This window comes from Chaetura pelagica, unplaced genomic scaffold (assembly GCF_000747805.2).
Source record: "Chaetura pelagica isolate M959 unplaced genomic scaffold, ChaPel_1.0 scaffold330, whole genome shotgun sequence".
Lineage (NCBI taxonomy): Eukaryota > Metazoa > Chordata > Aves > Apodiformes > Apodidae > Chaetura > Chaetura pelagica.
In genome coordinates, this window is record NW_009951918.1 from 862,904 (window position 1) to 885,814 (window position 22,911).

The window sequence follows — 22,911 nt, forward strand, 5'->3', positions numbered from 1 at the left end:
TCTATCAAACATGTAAACCACAAAAATACTTAATAGTGTTTTTGCCATAAACACAGACTCTGCTGGAGCCACATCTAGCCAATTTTGAGTTACAGGATTCTTTGCCCTGATACCCTCAGGCCACAATCAAGAAGATGAGCCATGAGATAGGAAATGTGTCTGTCAAAGCACAAATTTTTTTCAAGTCTAACTCAGGAGTCCTATGGTATTATTGGTGCAGAGGGAAAAAAGACTTCTCTTTCAAGTGGATACTCATAATCATGGATTTTAGAGCCAGAAGAGACTATTTTATGTCCTGGTCTCACTAGGGCAACAGAACACATTTTTTTTCATTAAATGCATTAAAAATGTATCTTGCGTCAGCAGCTGGCTTGTGGTGTGTTGTGGTGAAACAGCTGCTTTGTGCAGAATGGAAATGACTCTGTAGACTGAATAGTGTTTGCCTGTAAATCCCCGCAGCCTGGAGCCATCTAAGGAGCTATGGTAACCTCTGTCAGTGTGTGCAGTCATACAGATAGCAAATAACTTGCTCCTTACCCTCTTTGGCCCAAATAAATTGTGGTACAGTGTTCTGAATCTCTTTCGGGTGTAATTGCAGCGATATGCTCCTCCCATCAGGTACTCTATCACCAAACCAATATCAATCAGACTTATCCGATAATCAGGAGGTAAGTTTCCCTGTAATGAAAATAAGAAGGATGGTGGGAGAGGAAGAAATGCTTATTACTGGCATTGTTAAACATACTTTATAATGATGTTAGAATAAAAAAAATTAAGTAGTTAAAAACAGGAATGTATTATTATGCTGGTTAATTAATTCACCTTAAAATAGATCCAACCGAAACCTGGATATTCTCGCTTGGAAAGAAGACATAAGTTAAATAAGAAGGTGAAGAACTTGTTGGCAGTAATAGAAGATAACGTCAGCACACAATACTCATATTCTTCAGCTGGGGAAACAAGGAACACGACTGCAGAACAAAAAGCATGATGATCAGCACACTTGAAAGTTCAGGCACAGTTGCTGGACTCTCATTCTGCAAAATGGCACATTTTCTGCACTACCTGTACCCTGCAACTCTTGTCCTGGCATTTCACATATCTGCTGGCAACTCTATGAACTGCCTTATCTGCACCGTCAAGGCACCGTGAAGTGACATCACGTCATATAATTTGTTCACATGGAACCAGCTCCTGAATGTGATCTTCCCATTCTGCAGTGTTTCCTTCCCATGCTCCAGGAAATAAAGGGCAGGGGGGAAAGATCTTTGTTATCTATTCTAGTGGACTTACACAGTGCATGAATTATTATTATTGTTGATTGCTAGAGGCAAGAAGAAACTGTTTGCATTTTTCTTGCAGTTACATACAAATAAACACATATCTTTGCTTAAATTCCACATCTAGTATGAGAAAAACACCTGAATGTATGAAAGTAAGTATGATAGTTGTAATAAACAAAATATCAGTAGCTAAATCTTTGGTGTTTGTTCAAGAAGAAAACTACAGGATCACCAAATTTCCTAGATGCTTCCCCCTTGAACTCCAAACATGTTTCACTGAAAATCACTCTGATCACTGTAATCTTGCTACCCAATTTCTAGCAGTGCCAGGTAGATTGTCTCCAAGAGGTGAACTGTGCTTTTGACAAAGGTCATTAGCAGGATCCTGAAAAAGATATGTACATGTTCTTCTGTTTCTTTTCCTATCTGACCATCTGTTGACTATAATATATTAAGAATGTGTTCAGTATGCACCTTTTATTTTGAAGGGAAAAGAATGATAAATATGTCCATGCCTGACTACCCTCACTTGGTGGCCTCTCTCGCACATATCTTCCTTCTCTTCACTGTCAAGCCTGAAAATGGCAACACTATCGTTATGAGTTCCCCAATACTTATGGCTTGCAAAGCTGTGAACAGCTCATTAACAGGCTGTCTGTTACTGCATATTAATCTCAGTTTTCCTTTGAATTAACTGAACATATTTGTCCTTCAGTAGCAGTAAGCCTTTTGTGACACCTCAAAGGCCAGAACAATTTCAGGGTGTGCTTGCCTTGTGGATGTGCTGGTGAAGCACTCTTGAAGTTCTTTGGTCATGGAAGAACAAAACCCTAGCATGGGCACATCTGTTCTTCTGTTCCACCCTGGGAACTCTTTAAGGAAAACTGTGATCCCTTTACAGGAGGTAAGGGCTAATGGGAAGCAAATGCCCCCCAGTATAAGTTTGTCTCCTCTAAATCACTGTTTCCAGATTGTTCAGATCACAATTTATGGTTGAGCAAATGGTTCCCTACCAGAAAAGAAAGTATAATTCAGCAAACTGTGAACAGGTTACCCAGATCTAGATATCTCATTAAGAACCATGTAGATTTACAGAACCCTCTCTGTCCTGTATGTCATTGTGCAAAAGATGTGACTACAAATAAAAGGTGGAAAGAGGGGTAAATTTTTCTTTTGTGAACTGTGAAAATCAGCCTTGGAAAAAGAAGATTACTCTAGTAAAAAATTAAATCGTATAGTCAACATTGCAGAAGGACCAGGAAAATATAATTGTTAGTTTCAAATTTTTTCAGTGTGCGGTAACAAAATAATCACATTTTCTGTAATTGTATACAGCACAGATTACTGTTAGCCTGTAGCTTTTTTCATGTGGTCATCAAAAGAAAGTTAGTAATTTGCAGGGAGCAATTTTATGACTGTCATGTTTTGCTGGAAATATCTGCGTGTCTGTAGACGTCTGGCTTCTCTGCAGATGTGTTTATTAGATTCAGAGGAGAGAAACACTAATGGAGAGCAGATGACAACTGGTTCTGAGAAAAGGCAAAATGGATGTCAAGATCCTCCTTCCTCTTCTACTTCAGTCAGGAAGACCGATGCTTATTTCCCTCTTTGCTCACCATGGTACAAACAGCATGAAAGGTGAGGAAGTAATTTTAATTCTGAACTGTTTAAAGAAAAATAACATTAATCTAAAAATTAAAACCTGCTTCTCTGTTTTGTTAGTTAGTTTGGTTTTCTTCCCTAAAATGTTCTTATCTCTCAAGAAATCTTAAGGCAATGACATTTTTACTAGAACAAGGTTGAAGGCATGGGTAGAAGTGGGAGCTGTGGCTCTGAGACAGAGTTCTAGTTCTCTGACAGACCTCTGCTGCCTCAATGCATGACACAAAAAATGGTTTGATATTATTAAGTGGCTAAAAATACTTGAGAGATTGAAAAATCATAACAGGCATCAGGGTGCTGCATGTGTTTGAAAGTGTGAGTTTCTTGATATAGTTCTTCTAATTTCTAGAATTTCATTAAGAGATTTAGATAAAATATTTTCAAGACAGTATCTTTAAGACAAGATGCAAAAGATGCATCTAAATCTCCCAGATAATATTAAAACATTTTTACTACAGAAAAATTACAAATTCACAGCAGAAATGCACACTTTATAGATAAACAGATCTCTGTGGCTCCATGCTAACACACAATTACTTTTCCAAAGTGAGCAATCCTAGTAAAGCCAATTGGACCATCCTTGTGAGAGGAGTTATGCACGTGGCAAAGCATTTGCCCTACCAGCAGACACCTGGAAATGACCTGTCAGCAGTGAGGCTGCTTGCAAACGAAGCGGTGGTGTAAGTGGGCCAGAATCTCTCCAAGAACAACAAAAATTGGGTGGATTAATTCTAGTACAGCCAGGGTGGTCAGGAATGACAGAGGAGAAGGTTTGATTTTTGGGTATGATATGTATCATAGTTAATAGCCAACTAACTTTAATTCTGGGATTAGCTCTTCATTGCTGCTGCATAATTCTTTCCCTGAAGACACTTCAACTTTAAACTTTAATCAGCTATAGATTTTTTCACTTAAAGTGCATTTTTTTTATTCAGCATGTACCAAGCCTCTGGCTTTGCACGCCGAGTCAAAAAAACAATGCTTTTAAAATTCTGTATATTGCTTGTTAGTTCTCTGGGATTATAGACATACAATGGCAGTCCAAAAGAAAGGACTTTGACAGAAGGTGTAAAAAAGACCATGATGCAAACAATGCAGGCACATTTGTCCCAGTATGTAGTTATAGGATTGAGAGGACTAAAAAAGAGATGAGCACAGCTGTCTCTAAAGTAGCATCATTAAGAAGTACTTTGTCTTGTTAATATACACAAAATTCAGGCGTGCTCTGGTTATCTTAAATTCCTCAACACTGTCTCCAGGCCTTCACAATTTGCTGTCCAGGGCAACAGTCTGGAAATCCAAAGAGAAAATAATTGTTGTCTTGTATGTTTGTGCATGCGTGCACATGCTCACGTGTGTCTGTAAGCTGCCACAAACAAGACTGTGATAATGTCATATCTATTGTTCAAATTCTTAGCTTTATTAAGCAGTCAGGGTGGTCTTTCACACAAAAGAACCTACTCATTTCTACAGCTGTGTAACACAATACATGCTTTTGTGATTTGTAAGCAAAGTGTTCATTATGCATATCTTTTAAGTGTTGTCTCAAGGGGACATACTACATTTTCTGTATTTATATTTTTCAATACTGTAATTAAATCTGAGAGGCTAGGTATCTAGCATCAAAATACACATAAACTCAAAAAACCTAGCATCACCTAGTGTGATCTGTTTTTCGTGCATGATGGGACACTTAACTGTCAAATAGTAATGTCCATTAAGAAGTCATTTGAATGGTAGTCAGATCTGCTGTCTGATGTACAGTTTGCATGACTGGGAAAGGATCTACTATCGCAAGCTGTCACTTTTCTCCAAGTGATCTGTGGTTGTTCTTCATCACCAACAAAATGAGAGAAACAGCCCCAGAGGTGCTGTTTTCCCATGAAGGTGCTAAAGGTGTGCACCAGTCTGTTTTTAAAACCCTTAACTGTATTCTAATAACAGTACAGGTTGACTTAACGTAGTGGGAATTACTGGAGACTGAAGATATGGACAGTAGAAAGAAAGATGAATTTATGGAAAAATGATCATCACTTAGAAATCACTATCATTAAATAAAGTGGAAGTTCATTGGATGCCTATGAACGCCTACCAATATAAACCTATGAGTACTGATTGTCTATTTTATTGACTTTTTTTCAAGAGCTCCTTTAAAAATACGTCCTTTCTTAGGGACTCAGAAAATGATACTGGTATTATTTAGTCATTCAACATGCAAATTGCTATGCCTTCAAAAAACAACTTGGAAGACTGATGGGAGAGAAGGATTATGAAGACAAATATATTCTAAAGTAAGATGACAAATGTTGCTAGTTTCAGCCTTTTATAGGTACATAAATAACCACATATTTAATAAAAAATATACTGGTAACTTGAGCTTCAAGAGAAGTAGCCTGCTTAAATGTTCTGTTCTGCTTCATCCCAGGGGATTTGTACATAAGAACCATTTCAATTTCTTCTAAAGCCATTTCATACTTTCTGATGGTTGCTTAATACAGTACATATCGTTGAACAACGGTGATGCCATGTAACACACTAACCACAGAAAATGACCAGAAGCTCTCTAAACATAGCTAATGATTATTCTGTAGCATTATTTAACAGAAAGAGGACATATGAAGCATTGCCACTCTCCTCCTCTAGTTGCCTTCAGTTCTGCTCAGCTCTTAGTGACAGAGGAAACCACAAAAACCTGTGCTTTTACAAAAAAAAAAAATAAATAAAAAAAAATAAAAAATCTCCATTCCTTTTTCACTCTTCTCTCTAGTCCCATGTATGGAAGTGTCCTTTCTCAAGTGTGCTACCCTTGAGGTCCAGTTTACACAATGTGCAAGGTTTTAAGCTGCACATGCTTTGGGAGAATGTTCAAGCTGATGAGGTCAGTTATAGGCTCTATCTCCTTACTTGAATCATATATTTGGAGGCTTAGGGTTTTTCATTTGCTGCTGCTACTGTAACACACTTAATCCTGGACACATTGCTGAAGGCATTTGGTATCCCCTTCCTGTCATTACACCTTTCTGTGTTTCTGTCCTGCTCTCTTAATGGTTCTCTATAATTCAAGATGCATGAAATTAACTTGATAAAGGAGCAGGAGAAAGTTGCACTACTTCTTTTTGTATATTTTTGCTGAGGAAGACGGCTACAATGTACCATACAACAAAGAACATGGAATTGTTTCAACAAACTAGGATCCAGCACAAGTATATGGGATGTTTTATAGGCTTGGGAGTAAACTAACAACACGAAAATTAGATTTGACAACAGTTGCAGGTATGGAAAAATAGAGATAACAGCATAAATCCACACGGTATGAAAGAGCCTACAATTATGCTAGCAGAAGCACTATTATTGAAGCATCTAAAACGACAGAGAAAGCAAGCCAAATAACTTGCTAATTGTGCTTTGAATGCAAAAAGTTCATATTTATTACATACAAACAGGACATTCTGTAATGGCAGGGGAGGGAGAAGGCTCTGACTAAAAGCTCATGCAAAACAGAAATTGTATCTAGCTACAAAAAAAAAAGCAATCACAGCATTATCTCCAACCTACCGTCTATTGGACTCTTACCTTTTTGACATCCCTGACTAGATGATACAGAGTATTGGATGGTCCATGTCTCTGCAAAGGACAAATGAAGAAAAATAAAATATTTTTGTATTGTCCAGAAACCTACAAGATGTAAATGCTGGAAAGGCTTTCTCACCTTAGTAGTTTAAAAATTGGGCAAATGAGAGCACTTCAATTGTACAGTGTTGTCAATTTAAAAAAAAAAGAAATTCAATTACAAGAACATTATTTCACCTGACCTCTTTAGTACAAAACCCTTCCATAAGAAAACAGCAAGAACTGCATACTGGGTGACAACTAAGGCCCTATATACTGGATTAGGCCCCTGGTTTAGGCAAAATAGGAGCTAGCACAACATGCACAGCCTCTGGGAGAGAAGGGAAGGAAAATCGGCTGCTTACACTTCAGCCTTCCTGCACTCAGTTCTCCACTTCCACTGTGGGTGGCTCAGAGAGCCCCTGAGTGTGCCATTGCATCCAGTCTGAAAGCCACTAGCAGCACGCACAGTCTGTGAATTTGTCCAATCTTCTTTTGATTTCATCTGATATGCACAACATTTTTATATTTCCCAAAATCATATGTTGTATGGAAAAGTACTTTCCTTTATGTTGTATTTTTGACTTGCTGATATTTTTAGAAACTTCTGTGGGAGGTCTCCTTGGCTGTAACTGATGACAGATGAGACCACCGCATACATGCAGAGTCGGTGTTTCCATATGTACACTGCTCTGCAGTTACCAACACATAATTTTATGTAACCCCATCACTGAGCATGATTAGCCTCCTGCAATTCTTCATGTGCTACTTCAGATTCACATACTCAGAATGATGTTAAAACACCTGCAAACACTGTCCCTTTAGTAGTTAGTATTTTTCAGATGATCTCTAAACAGGCTGAACAGCAGTGGTCCCAGGACATGGTCTTGGATGACCCTGGTCATAACATTCTTTTCTGGTGAGAACAGGCTATACATTCCTACTCTATATTTTCTATCCTTCAAGTCGTTTTTAAACCACAAGTGCAGCTTATCTTCTATGTTATGACAGCTAAATTTCTTCAATAACCTTTGATGTTTCCAAATATTGTCCAACAGGTTTTGCAAAAACAGGGGGACTAAGTGCAACATCCTTACTCTCCTGCATGTTGACATCAGGAATGGTAGTAAATTTCTAAGGCTTAGCATTTTCTTACAGAAGCTGGGTAAACTCTCTCTTGACATAAAATGGACCTTCTTGTCTATTGATTCTGTTCTTTATTACATTTTTTACAAAATTTCCATGAAAGAAGTCATATTCACTGGTTTGTAGGTTCCCTTATAATTCTTAGGCCTCATGTTGAAATCTAGTATTTTTTAATTTGCCTTTTAATTTTTTTGATGGTAAGACTATTATGGATGCATTAGATTGTATATCATAATAGGTAGTTCAGGCATTTCCCAGCCTGGGAATTTCTGGAACTCTTGCATGAATAATTTATGGTGATTTCTATAGCTAACAATAAATTTGTTCAAAAGGCCTTCTTTTAGCTGTAGAACTGAAGACTTTTCTCAAAGTCACACTCTGTAAAAACTGGCTTTGGTACAAGAACTACAATTCTTTATCTCTGAAGAAAGAAAGCTCACAGGCTTTCTGTTCTTAATACATAGATGCTAGTTGATCGGCAAAGCTTAAGCTGATCAAAGATCAGATAGGAATCTGTCTCAAAGATGCCATGGATACCTATTCCTGTATATTTTGCAGAAATTTAGTCAATTCTTTTCATATTTGATATTTTTGAAAGACTGACTTCTGGTCACCATCAGTATGAAACACATGAAACTGGGATAATAGACCAGTGTGCCAGCTTATGATGGCAGGGCTTTGAAAAGAACTGGCAGAAGAAAACCTTTTGAAAAAGGTTATACACTATATCACAACCTCTCTCCAACAGACAGCACTAGCAATCCTAAAAACTAGATAATACTTTTAGATTAGTTAAATAATTTGAACTTACTGGTTCTTTCATCTCTGAACAATAATGATGTGAATGCTAGAATGTGTTTTGTAGTTGATAACTCAGAAACCTGTTGGAACCTGTATGGTTTGATGTTAATTTTACAGGCAAAATTATAAAACTTGCAAACAAGCCTTTAAAATTCAAAACTCGCATTTGGAACATTTAGTGAGGACATGGGGAAGTCCTTCACTGTAACAGACCTCCTGAAATATTCAGGTTTCATGTCTAAATTCAGAATATTATTCCAAGAAGTTTGATTCTATTTGTTTTTTAGTGGCTGATTTTGATCAACAGTTGCAAGAATTTTCTGAAAACACAAGGACTTATACTATCAGGAGCCACCTATCACCATCCTACAGGTCCTACCTTGCCTGTTACTGTCTTTTAGCCAGTGTCATCCACTTGAATCTCAGGTCTATCGTTTTGGAATTACAATGACCAGAAATCAGATGATGTTGTGTGGGGCTTAATCCCTGTTTTACAAAAAATCTGTACAGCAGATTAGGTGGGCAAGACATAGCATGTTCCATTATATGAGACACAAAGCTAAGAGACAATGTGGACTCCTGACATGGAAAATTTCTGCAGCAGCTGTTGGCTGCCTTGTGCATCATCGCATCATTGTAATATGGTATTACAATATCATATTGTATAGGAAGCTATAACAATGAATACAGAGACCAAAAAATTGCCTTAGGTTGGCCCTACCGTATTGTACAATTCTTCTAGCCGGGAGATGGTGAGAAAACGGTGCATGCTTACTCCATTTTCTATGAGCAATTTCACAAAATCCACTCTGTCCAACACCAGTGCATCCAGCATTGCTTGCTCAAGGGAGCCTACCTGCAAAGCAAGCAATTAATTCAGGCTGTTCTTGGGCAGTGCAGGCTGTCTGGTTACCCTGGCACAAGTCTGGCAAAATTCTGACAAAATTCTGAGGATTGCTCTGCTAAGCATGAAGTGAATGGAATATTCACAGTTTTAGTCTGTATTGGTTAATCTGATACAGGGAAGCATTTCTAAAATAAGTGTCAGAGTGTTAACACTAAGATACTCCAGGAAATCCAGATTAGGATCCAGGAGAATGGTCACCACACTGCTGCACTATTCACCATCTCATTATTTCTTGCTTTCCTGACAAGCATTTAATTTGTATTGGGTATATTTGTTATGTGCATACAGTCTCACTTAATTTGGTCTTTACTAGCTTTTTCCTGTTTGTGATGTGGTCACTCAGGGAAACTCTGACACCGGAGAGGCAGAAATATCTTCACAATTAGCATTTTTTTGAAAGGCCAAATGCAAGAGGTCTTCTTATGCAAAACTTCTTCTTTTCTCTCTCTTGCAGGTTTGTGGAGAAATAGAAGGATTAGAAATCATCTCATACTGTCAGCTTTTATCTTGCAAAATGACTGCAGCTTTCAGCATTTATACAAATTTTTTACTATGGTGTGGTGATGGAGTGATAATTATAAGGACAGTTTTGTCCCATTACAATCCCTCCTACATTTTTGAAGCATGGTTGTGCGCATTACTGAAGACAAGATAAATAGTTCTGTTCAATCCATAAGTGAAAAGACAAAGATTTTTGAAACTACTTTAAAGGCCTGCAAGCCCAAGAAACTACATTTAAAGCCAGATATTTAAACAGAAGCTATTCCTTTAGTTGCAAGTTGTAAATGCTCATGTAACGACAATGTATAACATTTTCATGATGGTAGCAAAACAAACATCACAATAGTTAATATTGTGATCCAATTAAGCATTCCAAATGAAGATATGGTGGGGTTTAAGGAGATACAGTTAAAGGCAGGGTCCTTCTGTTTTTTACCTGGGGACTTCTACTAGCACAAGAAATGCAGCACAAATTGGGAGTTGACTACTCTTCCTTTACCCCACACAGTGTGCACTTATCCCCTATTCATAACCCTCTCTCTCCTACAGGGAAGCTCTGCCCACCGTGTCTCCACAGCTGGCAGCTTGGGCATATGATGAGGCTGACATGAAGCAGTCAGCTTGATGCAGCAGAGCACCGGGCAAGAAATCAACACCATCTCAGGCTTGAAACCTCAGGACTTCTAGCAGTTCTGCAGTAGCATTGCTCCTCAGCTCTCTTGGTCCACTTGATGACCCCCAAAATTTGTGCAGCAAATTTTTGTCATAAAATAATTGTCAAATTCATTGTTTTTTTTATAAAAGCATGTGGCTTGAAGAGCACAAAGTTTTGCCTTTCCTTTAATTTATATTCTAACATTGTAATAAGGCTGTAAATAGATGCTTGCATTTCTCAGATTGCAGTATCTCTCTACTTGACAGTAAAAAAGAGCAGTTTCCTCGTTGCTTTGAAGGTGTGGTCTCTCAGTGTTTTGGCATCGCTAGATGTCACTATTGCCTTGAATAAGGAACACAATAACATCTTTGTAACAGTGTCCGCCTTCAGTAGCTGACATGGGAACTCTGTGTTTGGCTGGCAGCATGACTCAGTATATTTTAAACTGTGTTAAAATCACCTCCACCAACAGAATGGGTTAATGTGTAGGGTTTAAAGAGTTCTCAGTAGAAGATGCCGTGTTATACTGTACCGGCCACTGCTGCCCATAAATAAAGATCTGGCTGCGGGCGATGTCGACTCTGTTCCAGGCTAGTGCCAGGCTCAGCTGGTCGGGAGCCGACGCGTTAGCTCCTGTATGCACAGACAGGGGTGCAGGGAGGAGAAAAAAAAGAAACAAGACAAATTTTAGATTCATTCAACAGATCCCTATGGCAATTCCACTTTGTCAAAAAAAATTCTCACATGTAATTTCTGCAACTGATTTCATATTAAACAAAACCAAACCTTTCATTATCACTGTAATGAGATACGGGTTCTCCAGTCTGAAACTATGGCTCTCAGACTGTCTCATAAACATCACTTATTTTCTCAAATTCCCCTTGAAATATACAGTGCATACACATGATATCAATAGACGCAACTTGCAGGGGAATGAATGAGTTTTCCTCCTCTGGGACAGGAGGCAAGAGCAGGAGCCAGGAGGGATGCTGAATGAGATGCACACCAGCGCACACATACACACACATGTGCCTCTAGCAGTTGTCAGCAGATTCAGCTCACAGAGAACTCACTGATCTTAACAGTCATGCAATTTATGCATTCCCACCTGATAAGGTGGGGATCCTGTACAAGCATAAGTATTTCTCCGCTATCTGTTTCAATTGAGGGGTCTTAGTGGGACAAATTTTCCTTCCTATATGCAATATTCATGTAAGAAAGCATGCTATAAAGCTGGTGTCATGTTTTATTATATCCAAATTAAATAAGATGAGTTTGGAGCTGTCTGTTTTTTGGAAGGCAGGATATATTTTTCCCTGTAGTTTTAATGGACACGGGGGGACATTCCTGCCCTGTTGTGCTTTTTAAACGTTTCACTGAGGATTTTACAGTTACTAGCTGATTTGTAATAACAAAACAGTGTTTGTGCTCTTGTGTCACAAGAACTGGCCAGAATGAACTGATCAACTGCATAACTGCTTGCAGTGATTAGGTGATTGTATAAAGGCCCATTTTTTAAAGGCCCGACACTTTCACTGTATTCTTGTCTTTCTTAATTCTTATACTGGTGGAGTGAGGACAAACAGGAGCTTCTCATTCCCTCAAAGCATCTCTGTCCCCATTTCAGTATTATTCAAAATTATACACTTGTTTCAGCTGAAAGTGCACTCTGAAATTGGAGGCACAGAGAATGTAACGTGTAACACACTGGCTGCTGAAATTCTCTGTGAAGGATCAGTTCAGCAGAACTTCAGGGGGCTTAGCCCATGGTATAATTTCACAACTCTCAACTTTGCAGTCAGTTCACTGCCATAAGCTTGGCTAAATACTTGGCAATGTATACAGTAATTATCCGGGACCTCCAGATCACTTTCATTTTATTATAGAAATGAGCTCTGATTAGAAGGTAGGTGATGAAGGAGCAGAACGATAGAAAAACATGAAGAGAAGAATGAAAACATTAGACTTTTCTGTGACTAAGAAGTAACAGAAACAGCCCTTTGTGTAAAATGCATCTTTCATTGTTATATACTAAAACACAGACAAAAACCCTCACAAAAAAACCTCATGGGGGATGCCAGCAACATCTGAATCTTTGAATTTCTCACACAAGCAACAGGCAACATTCAAGAACAGAAAATACTGACCTTTATGAAGGGCAAAAATGTCTCAGCAGTTTTATTTATAAAAACAGAAAAGAAACTACCTACAGTTGGTGTGATAATGTAAATTAAGTACAGAGAACAAATAGTGTTTTCCCCTTTCTGAAGCAAACAACAGAATCTCTCAAAATGTCATTGGATCTCCTCATTCCCATGCATGTGCCTGCAGGAGAAGCAAGCGCTTCAGCAGGTGCTCAGGCAAGCTGTCTGGTGAGCAGCAGAAGAGGCTGTTTTTGGGTGAACTCCAAAACCCAGGGACAGCTCATCAGAATTGTTGGGGTTTTTTTGGAGCATACTTATTGTTTCAGTTACTGAGCAGTGGGGAAAGCAAGCCATGGCTCAGCCTCTGTCCCTCCCAACTCCTTCCATGGTGTTTAAGGCTGCCACCAGTGGATAAGTTTTCCTGTGGGTACAGGTGCAGTCCCAGAAATTATGCTCAGTGCTTCCTCATTTCACTGTCTCACAGAGAGTTGCAAACATTTGAGTTGAAGTAAATGCATGGTTTCTCAAAAGATTCCTGTAATTAAGGTCCTACTCCATCAGCTAGGGTGTAGACTGGGCAGTACAGGTTTGTATGCTGGGGCTCTGTTGCACATGGTAGGATGACTGCTCCCAGAATTAGGTTTATTACTTGAAAGCCCTTGCAGCCTTCTCCTCTTTTCTGTCATCCCCACATGGTTCTCAGGTGAATGTGAATTACACTGGCTTTATATAAAAGGAGAAGGAAAGTAAAAGCTGTAAAATTTTGTACGAAGCAGCTGTGGATGTCATTTAATTTATTTTATTCCAGGCTAGACTGATGACTTTTGACTCAAATGAAAAAGGAATTATTCATGCTATTTCAGGTGGAAATCTATCCAGTATGAAGAAATAAAAATAATTTTGCTAATGTAAGAAAAACTCCTTTGGAACAAATCTGAAGTGGCCTTTCTTAAGATACTGTCTCTTTCCAAGCATTTTTTGATTGCATTCAGTGCCACAGAGCATGGACTTGAGCCAGCAAGAATAATCCAAAAAGTGACCCTTTTAGGACTCATCTTGCTCACTGCAATGTACCCAAATCTAAACCAAAGGATATTTGGGAAATCAAAAGGTAAGGTAGCGTTAATAACTACTGTTCTCATCAACTCAACACAGGGATCACCAAGTGCAAGGCCCTGCATCAGGGTGGGAGCAACCCGCATTATCAACACAGGCTGGGGGATGATGTGATAGAGAGCAGCCCTGTGGAAAGGGACTTGGGGGTCCTAGTGGATGAAAAGTTGAATATGAGCAAACAATGTGGAGTCATAGCCCAGAGGACAAATCATATCCTGAGCTGCATCAAAAGAAGCATGGCCAGCAGGTCAAGGGAGGTGATTCTGCCCCTCTACTCTGCTCTTGTGAGACGCCACCTGGAGAGCTGTGTCTGGTTCTGGAGCCCTCAACACAAGGACATGCACCTGTTGGAGAGAGTCCAGAGAGGGGCCACAAAAATCATCAGAGGGCTGGAGCATCTCTGCTAGGAAGACAGGCTGAGAGAGTTGGAATAGTTCAGCCTGGAGAGAATAAGGCTCCAGGGAGATCTTAGAGCACCTTCCAGTACCTGAAGGGTACTACAGGAAAGCTGGGGAGGGACTTTTTACAATGATGTGTAGTGATAGGATAAGGGGCAATGTTCTTAAACTAGAGCAGGTTGGATTTAGATCAGACATTAGGAAGAATTTCTTTACAATCAAGGTGGTGAAACAATGAACAGGTTGCCCAGAGAGGTGCTGGAGGCCCCATCCCTGGAAACATTCAAGGTCAGGCTTGACAAGGCTCTGAGCAACCTGATCTAGTTAAAAAGGTCCCCGCACATTGCTGGGGGACTGGAGTAGATGATCTTGAAAGGTCCCTTCTAATCTCACACATCCTAAGATTCTCTGATTCTCTGATCATACTGGAACCACTTTTTAGACCCTTAATATTGTCAGTGATACAAATTAGCATTTCCTCTCCCCACATTTCTGTTTCATCCTGTTTCATGCAAAGACTATCTGCTCAGTTGTGTTGTATTATTTTAACTACCATAGCATAATTACTGCTTTAAATAGTGCTTTAGGCACTGTGACTAGTTTCTATGTAACATTTACTCAGTATCCTGGTGTCTGGCTGAGCATAAGATATGTTTTAAGACAATATGACTAATGTGAGACTCTTCCTTTCTGTCAGCTGCTTCTAGAAGAAAAGTTGCATTTGGGGTGCAACGCATTGGTTTGGCAGTATTTTGGCAGGCTAGGTATTTCTGGATATAGACAGACAACACAAGCATCATGCAAAGTTGAATGAACAAGGAGATCTGGTACAACTGTTAGTTCCTGCAGCTGTTAACTTTATACTCTTAAGCAACCATCCAGAAGGGCTTAGATATCTTGCATATATTCTTCTGGTAAAAAGCCAGGTGGTCTTGGTATTGCATCAAGAACTGCCATACTTCTTGAATATAATGCCTGGGACCATAAACCTGACTGTATAGCCTAGATGAGCCAGGGTACATGTCAGACAAAGAGCATTGTGCCCTTGCATGGTCCCAGATTATGGAAGGCTACTGGCTTTCATATGCTGGCTAAAGTTTACTGTGATCAGTGTAAATCTAAAGGACTCTCCTTGGACAGTCTATAGCACTTAGTGCTCAGGAATCTGGAAACCTGTAAAGACACAAAACTTCTCTATCTAGACAGAAATGATTGTTGGAGAATCATTTCCACAGTGCTTCTAAGCATGTCAGTATCCTCTTTGAATCATAACTTGAAGATTTAGATTAGGGAAAATAGTAATCCAAATTAACTTTCTGCTGTGCATCTCAGCAGGTCTCAAATTGTCTCCTGCTTCAGCAGCTCTGTTGAAAAAGCTGCATTTCCATTGCATTTGCTACAAGCATCATCTTGGCATTAACAGAACCAATTGACAATAACTAAGCCGATAACAACGACTAAAAGGGCCATAACCAGATATCTGGGCTAACTCTGAAATCTTTCCCTGTCAGTGATTTCATAGTTGGCAGAACATCACACTGTCTTCCAGGACTATCTGATAGTACATGATGGCTGTTCAGTAAGTATGAGTCATGACTTATTCACAGGCTGGAAAGTATGCAGAGACATCACATCTGCCTTAGCCTAACAGAGTTTATCTCAAGACCATTACATGGCAGTTGTATTTCAGAATGCAGATAGCACACAGCACATCTTTCCCAATGCTAACAATTGCACTGGGAGGGTTCGTGGGGCACCAGCTGAAACATGGCTGGTGCTGCTAGTATGCTCCAGACATTGCAACAGCTTTGTGAACTAGGATCTTTGACACCACTCAAAATAATTATATTTTAGAACACCTTCATATGCTGTCTTTAACTTTGCTGTCATATGCCTTCTGCTCTATTAGAAGCTGCAAAAGCACAAAATCCACTACTGTTTGAGTTCCAACTGTTCACGTTAAGAGAGCACAAACAGTTAAACTGTATCAGTGAATTATTTGCTACAAATTCATGCAATTGGCAATTTACTTCCCATACTTGCATGTTTCTTTAAATTAAATAGATTAAAGGAATTCACAAGCCATATGCTGTTGTGACATCCATGAAATGTAAATTGATAATCAGTTTGGATGCCACTCTCTAGTTTATTTGAGATCACTTCCAAGAAAGATAGATCTGCTGACAAGATTAAACAAGTGACTCATGAAAACAAACAAGGAAGTAATCTCTCATATTCTGTGCAGGGTTTGGGGCTTGTGGAATATCCTATTTGGGAGAGTTCCTGCTCTGGCAGTGTGCCTGATGTAGTTTGAAAAGAGACTAACTCATGCAAATTTTACACAGCAAGCAGGAAATAATTCTTTGTGTTTCCCAGCACTTGTCCTCCTCCTACTCCCTGAACAAATCACTCACACCAGAGCAGGTTGGGCAAGTAGCTGGTGAGCACTTCTAACTGGCTAGCAAGAACTGCAAAATCCACATCAGTGAGTCTGATAAAAAGTAATCAATAATCACTCACCAGTTTCATACTTTTATCTGAGCCCTTGCACACAGTGCTGAAGAGGTGAAAGAGATTAAATCCTGAATTTAAACATGAATTTCAAGATACTCAGTTCCAGTCTTATCTGCTTACCAGTAAATCAACAGACAAGGGGATCAGCATTGCTACCTTCGAATTCTTGAGCTATCCATCAGCCTGGTGGGGTACATTTACAGAAAAGCCTTTTCTGAAAGATTCTTTCATTTCTTTCAGGGTGTACCTGGACCTTTGTACACAGTGTGATAAGGACAGCTGACTAGCCTGAGACAAGAGATCTCATATTTGCACACACTGATTAAAATATTACATTAACTTACATTTCTTGTGATCAGAACATTCAGATTAACAAGATGCATCTGATAAATCTAATCTTGAGTATCCTCATAATCAGAAAGTGCTGAGGAGCAGGAAAGATGAAGTATAAGTTTTAGTTCCTCTGGCTCTTGAGCAAGACACACATGCTGCTGCCATCAACAGATTACCAAATCAAGATTGTCAGACAAGCATGAGAAGACGTGAAAATGGAAGTTTCCTATAATGTCTTTCGCTACTATTATGAAGAGGAAAGGTAATTTTATTTTACTAAGGAGATGATAGGACTGATTAGACACTTGCAAAATGTATGTTTCCAGACCAGAGAAGACAAATCATGTTCCCAGACTGCAATCATAGTGCAGTTGCTCATGTAAATACTGCAAAGGAACTTTTCAAACAGAAAACAATCATTCCAATGCCTATGAGTTATTTTCTTCTTCTTCCAACAGGCAGAGTTCAAGCTGATAAAACTCCAGGGATCTATGTTGGGATTCAGACCTTGGAAATACACCTACAAAAAGTGGAATCACATGTTTAAGACAACCTGTATCTTACTAATAGAAACCAAGAGCAGTAGTTTCATTGGTTGTCTTAAGAACAAATGTGAAGAGAATACACCTAACCCTGAGGATAATGAAGGATCCAGTTATACTTAAGATAAAAAATGAAATCTGCAATTAAAATATTTCCTTAGAATAGAAAAGAGGAATTTGGTAACAGATATAATTCTTAACCTTTGCTTTGCATGAATTTATTTTTCTTTTCTTCTCCTTGATTCACATTGTTTCTGTGTCATGACGTCTTAAGTGCCTTGAGATATAATTATGCAGATGGCTAAAATTGTCATGTCACCTGCAAGACAAACTACTGGTATCTTGAGTGAAATGAACAAAAGAAGTGGAGAAAGTAATGCTGCAGAAACGTAAAAAAACCAAAAGCTACTAGAGCATAATAATTCCAGCTCATTTCCTTGGCTGGTAGTAACTAGCTTGCAATCACATTTTTTAAGTGGCCTGTGTTTGTTTGCTCCTCTTCTTCAGATTTTTGTTTTAAATGTTTGAAATAACAGTTCTGAAATGGGATTAAGAATTGTGTAATAGGTTCTGCTTGCTTAGGTGAAAGTTACTCAGATGTCCTCCCTTTTCTTTTCATACAGCTTTTGTAAGCCAGCACAGGAGGACACTGAGAAGAAAACTGATCGCTGAAACAAGTAATTCCCATTACCTTTTGAATACCAAGCAAATACACATATATGTATTATTATTATTAGTAGTAGCATTAGTATTTTATTTTACTTTACTTTTTGCTTTGACAATAGTGCCCGTTTTATCTAAAGGGAGATAACCTCCTTCTGGAGGCTCTTACTAGCCACCAACACAGCCTATGTCTGACAAGTCTTCGACTGTCTTCTGATGAGTTCTAATCTTCACAAGTACCTGCTTGGGAGTCACCACTGGTGTTTCTCGTGACACACTCGGAAAGGAAAAACTACCTATTTTAGGCATTAAAGAAAGAGCTGGATTTGTATACAGCAGTTAGAGCAAGAAGTATACTTCAGTTTCACAGTATAGATTTCTGCCCTCCATGCACTAGATATTGTAAATAAATGCAGGTTTCAGCATAACAGACACAGTTAATTTGGATTGATACAGACTCACCATGAAGTGAAACACCATTACCTTTTAGTAATGCTGTCAGGATAGCTAAATCAATATCCTGGTGTCCTTCTGATCCCATGCGAAATACTGTGATCTGCAATGTTAAAAGACAATAACTTTATTGAAACCAGAGTAATATTTCTTGTATTATTATAGTAACATTAGATTTAGTGTTCCAAATACACTAGCAGGAAGAATTAGGTGCATTTTAGGTCATGGACCTAATGTATGGCATACAGCATTGAACTGATATTTTCAATCCAAATTAGCACCAAGTCGACCTCATTATTTTATATAGCAGGAAGTTAGAAACATAATCTAAGAACCAGGCTTCTAACAGGTCCAGAAACATCATTAGCCAGGTATGGTCAGTGACCTACCACTATAAAATATAAGATTTGAGGCACTAAGGTGAGATACACAATTAGTAAAGAATAAGCGTGAATATAATGTAACTGTTCTTTCAAGACAGTTTCATTCTTGGTTAAGACTGCACTGAAACATATAGGAGTGTAAATGCCCTGGCTCTGTTTGTTGTCATGGCAATAGCTGCTCTTGGGCCTCTGCTTCTTGTGAAGCAACTGAGACTGCAGCTCTTTAATAGTGCCTGTCCTTTACTAATGAAACCTGCATCACCATTTTGATCTGAATACCCATTACCTGTTTTTCTTTTCCCATTCTCCAGAACAGACTGCCTGATTTTTCTTTTTTCTTAATGACGTGGTACCTTTAAATAGGAATTGTGTAAACATATTTTACGTTCATATTCAACAGCATATCGAGGCTAAGACAACACTTTGGTGACAAGCTTCCGTTAGCCAGCTGAAATAGCCCTACAGACTATATCCCAAGAAATCCATTTTAGCTCTTCTGTAGCACCTATTCTACCTTCACTTGACCCTAGGGCTCCAGGAGGTTCAAGGGAAGGTAAGACACTTTGACATCAGTGACAATAGTACAGCACCTTGGTAGCACTGCAGGGAAGCATGACAGCCTGGCAAGCAGATCAGCAAACACTGCACCTGGAGGCACCACCACATAGTAAAATGCCCTTCTCCTTTAAGGCCCAAGGTCTGCACATCAGGGATTGAAAATACTAAACAACAGGAGTTCAGTGGAAGAACAAAGTAAATCTCAAACTAAACACATGCTCAGTGAATGCTCAGCTTGATAAAAAATGCATCATATAGATTGCAAGCACTGAACAGCTAATTACCACAGGAAAACTAAGGGAAGCACTTTTTCTGTGTTGGACCACATGTAATCCTGAATTTCCAACTTCTCTATCATACATCTTCCTTGCATGCCTCAGAAAAATAAACCCACTTCAGCAGACCAAGTTACTGCTCTATTAGAAAATAAAATGAAACTATATGATTTAGCTACATTAGAAGACAAAGGCTGTAATCCCACAGTAACTGTCACTTTATAATTTTTCAAGAGGTCTAGTGTAATTTAAGTAGTAATATAAAGAAAAAGAAGATAAATAATTGGGAAAAAAAGATGGAAATAGAAGCAGTGCTCAGACTCATACCAGAATTGTCATAATTTTTGAGGTTTTTTTGAGGTTTGGCCCAAGACTGAACTAGAACTTTAGATAGAATGAAGGCAAAATATCATGATACTAAATTTCAAAATGCTGCAAGCTTAGAAGCTCAAAGACTCAGCTGACACTGTGCACTTTTGCCTGTTCTGAATGCACCATGTTCAGCCTCTTCTTTTGGTTAAGATTAACTGTAACTATCCACAGCTGCTTTGTTTCCTGCCACAGGTCTTGAAGAGGATTTTGGACAACCTTCAGCACTTTACTACTCTTCCTCATGCAGGTTTTTGAGAATTTTTTCATAGGTAGTCATTCTTTGAACTCTTGCCTCCCAAACTGGTGATACAGATTTTTATCAGTCTGGACTTCATAGGCAGGTCTTTTCCCTGTCATGGTTTCCCATAGTTTTGAGAAGACTGATGGCTTCTTCTTTCCACTATTGCCCTGAAACCTGACCAATATTTTTGTTCATTCACAAAGTGAAGGATCTAAAATAGGATTGCACTGTTACTAGGTGAGACGCCAGTTTTGTCACACTGTTGATACAACCTTTATCTTGATCAATAAAAATCTTAGTCCTGACCTGTGGTGTTCTTCAGGTAAGTCTTGTTGACCTTGTATCTTCGCTGAGGCTGAGAAAGCTGGGTTTGTTCAGCCTTGAGAAAAGAAGGCTTCAGGGAGACCTTATTACCATGTTCCAGTATTTAAAGGGTGGCTACCAAGAAGGTGCAGCCTCCCTATTTACAAGGAGTCACCTGGGAAAGACGAGGGATAATGGGCACAAGTTGCTCCTGGGGAGATTCCGATTGGACACAAGAAGTAAAATTTTCACTATAAGGACAATCAAACATTGGAAGAGTCTCCCAAGGGAAGTGGCAGATTCTCCCACACTGGACAGTTTAAAGTGTCAGCTTGGCACGGTGCTGAGCCATCTCATATAAACTATAGTTTTATTTAGAAAAGTTGGACCAGAAGATCCTTAAGGACCCTTCCAACTTGGCAGTCTATGATTCTATGATTTCAGCACTCATGGCTCTGCAGAATATATTTTGGAAGATGAGGTTTAATGTTGTGGAGGCGATCGGCGAGGGAAGAATGCAAGCAATCAATATGATTGATAAAGCAAAACTTTCCTCGCCGATCGCCTTCGCAACAAATGGCGCCCGAACAGGGACATGAAGATCTGAGCAGGGACCCAAAGATCCGAACGGGGATGATTGAGCAATTAAATGGGGCATCTCAAGTTGCCGCAAGCAGTGCTGGAGAAGGGGAAGGAGTGACGAGAGTTAAGTACCTCTGAATTGACATCGTTAGACCATCGGGCAACAGTTTAAAACTGTAGCATGCTGGCGTGCTGAACCATTTGTATCATCAAACCACATAGATGCAGCTTCTGTTCTCCTTGAGTCCCAGGGACAAGGCAGTGGGACTGGAGGCTTACCAATGCTGTTTTTAGTCCCAGACTAGCTGCCCATGAAGAACTTTGAGTATCTCAAACAGGCCTGAATTGCTTATTCATGTTATGTTAGGCTGCTGTTGTACTTCAATGATTCATTAGGGAAGAGGGCTGCACATTCCCTCCACCATTTCTCACTTCTATTGGAAATGCATCCCCAAATTCTCCTCCTTTGTTTTTTCTGTCACATATACATGTGAATAAAAAATGAAAAAAAAAACCAAAAAAAAAACCTTAGGAAAACACTTAGAGTGGCAGAAAACCACAATTTGTTGCTGGATGAAATCCTAGTGCCTTGTGCTAGGACCTTTCCAGAAAGAAAGTATGAATTTTATTTCTGCATTTTATGAATACAGTTATAAGAAGACAGTAATTTTTCCTAAAATGTGGATTTACTTCTGTACTTTTACATACTTCATAGTTTTTCCAGCATCCTTTGATTTTTGCTGTGTGAGGCATGAGGAAATAGAGACACATCCTAAAGTACTTATGCAGCCTTTACATAAATAATGTATGTATAATATAATATAATAAATATAATATAATGAATATAATATAATATAATATAATATAATATAATATAATATAATATAATATAAAATATTCAATGTCTCTAGCAGAGAGCCAGAGAGTTGTAGTCAATGGGGCAGAATCTGGTTGGAGGTGTGTGACTAGTGGAGTCCCACAGGGGTCAGTACTGTGACCGGTGTTGTTCAACATCTTCATCAACGACCTGGATGAGGGTATAGAATGTACCCTCAGCAAGTTTGCTGATGACACTAAGCTGGGAGGAGTGGCTGACACACCAGAAGGCTGTGCTGCCATTCAGAGGGACTTAGAACAACACCATGTCCCAGTACAGGTTGGGGGCTGAACTGCTGGAGAGTAGTGTAGGTGAAAGAGACCTGGGGGTCCTGGTAGACAGGAGGATGACCATGAGCCAGCAATGTGCCCTTGTGGCCAAGAAGGCCAATGGCATCCTGGGGTGCATTAGAAAGGGTGTGGTTAGTAGGTCAAGAGAGGTTCTCCTCCCCCTCTATTCTGCATTGGTGAGGCCACATCTGGAGTATTGTGTCCAGTTCTGGGCCCCTCAGTTCAAAAAGGACAGGGAACTGCTCGAAAGAGTCCAGCGCAGAGCTACGAAGATGATTAGGGGAGTGGAACATCTCCCTTATG

The 22,911-nt window shown here is 39.2% G+C and overlaps 1 protein-coding gene across 1 annotated transcript in view; it reads right to left on the bottom strand.

Annotated features, from left to right (window-relative positions):
* The window catches only part of TRPM3 (transient receptor potential cation channel, subfamily M, member 3), a gene marked incomplete at its 5' end in the record, with an annotated part of 233,452 nt that overhangs the window by 43,897 nt on the left and 166,644 nt on the right, over window positions 1-22,911 (bottom strand). The window contains 6 exons of the mRNA XM_009995032.1: window positions 538-678; window positions 823-858; window positions 6,519-6,569; window positions 9,223-9,357; window positions 11,097-11,197; window positions 18,758-18,830. Of these exons, the coding sequence (XP_009993334.1) occupies window positions 538-678; window positions 823-858; window positions 6,519-6,569; window positions 9,223-9,357; window positions 11,097-11,197; window positions 18,758-18,830 (537 nt within the window). The remainder of the gene's footprint in view (window positions 1-537; window positions 679-822; window positions 859-6,518; window positions 6,570-9,222; window positions 9,358-11,096; window positions 11,198-18,757; window positions 18,831-22,911) is intronic.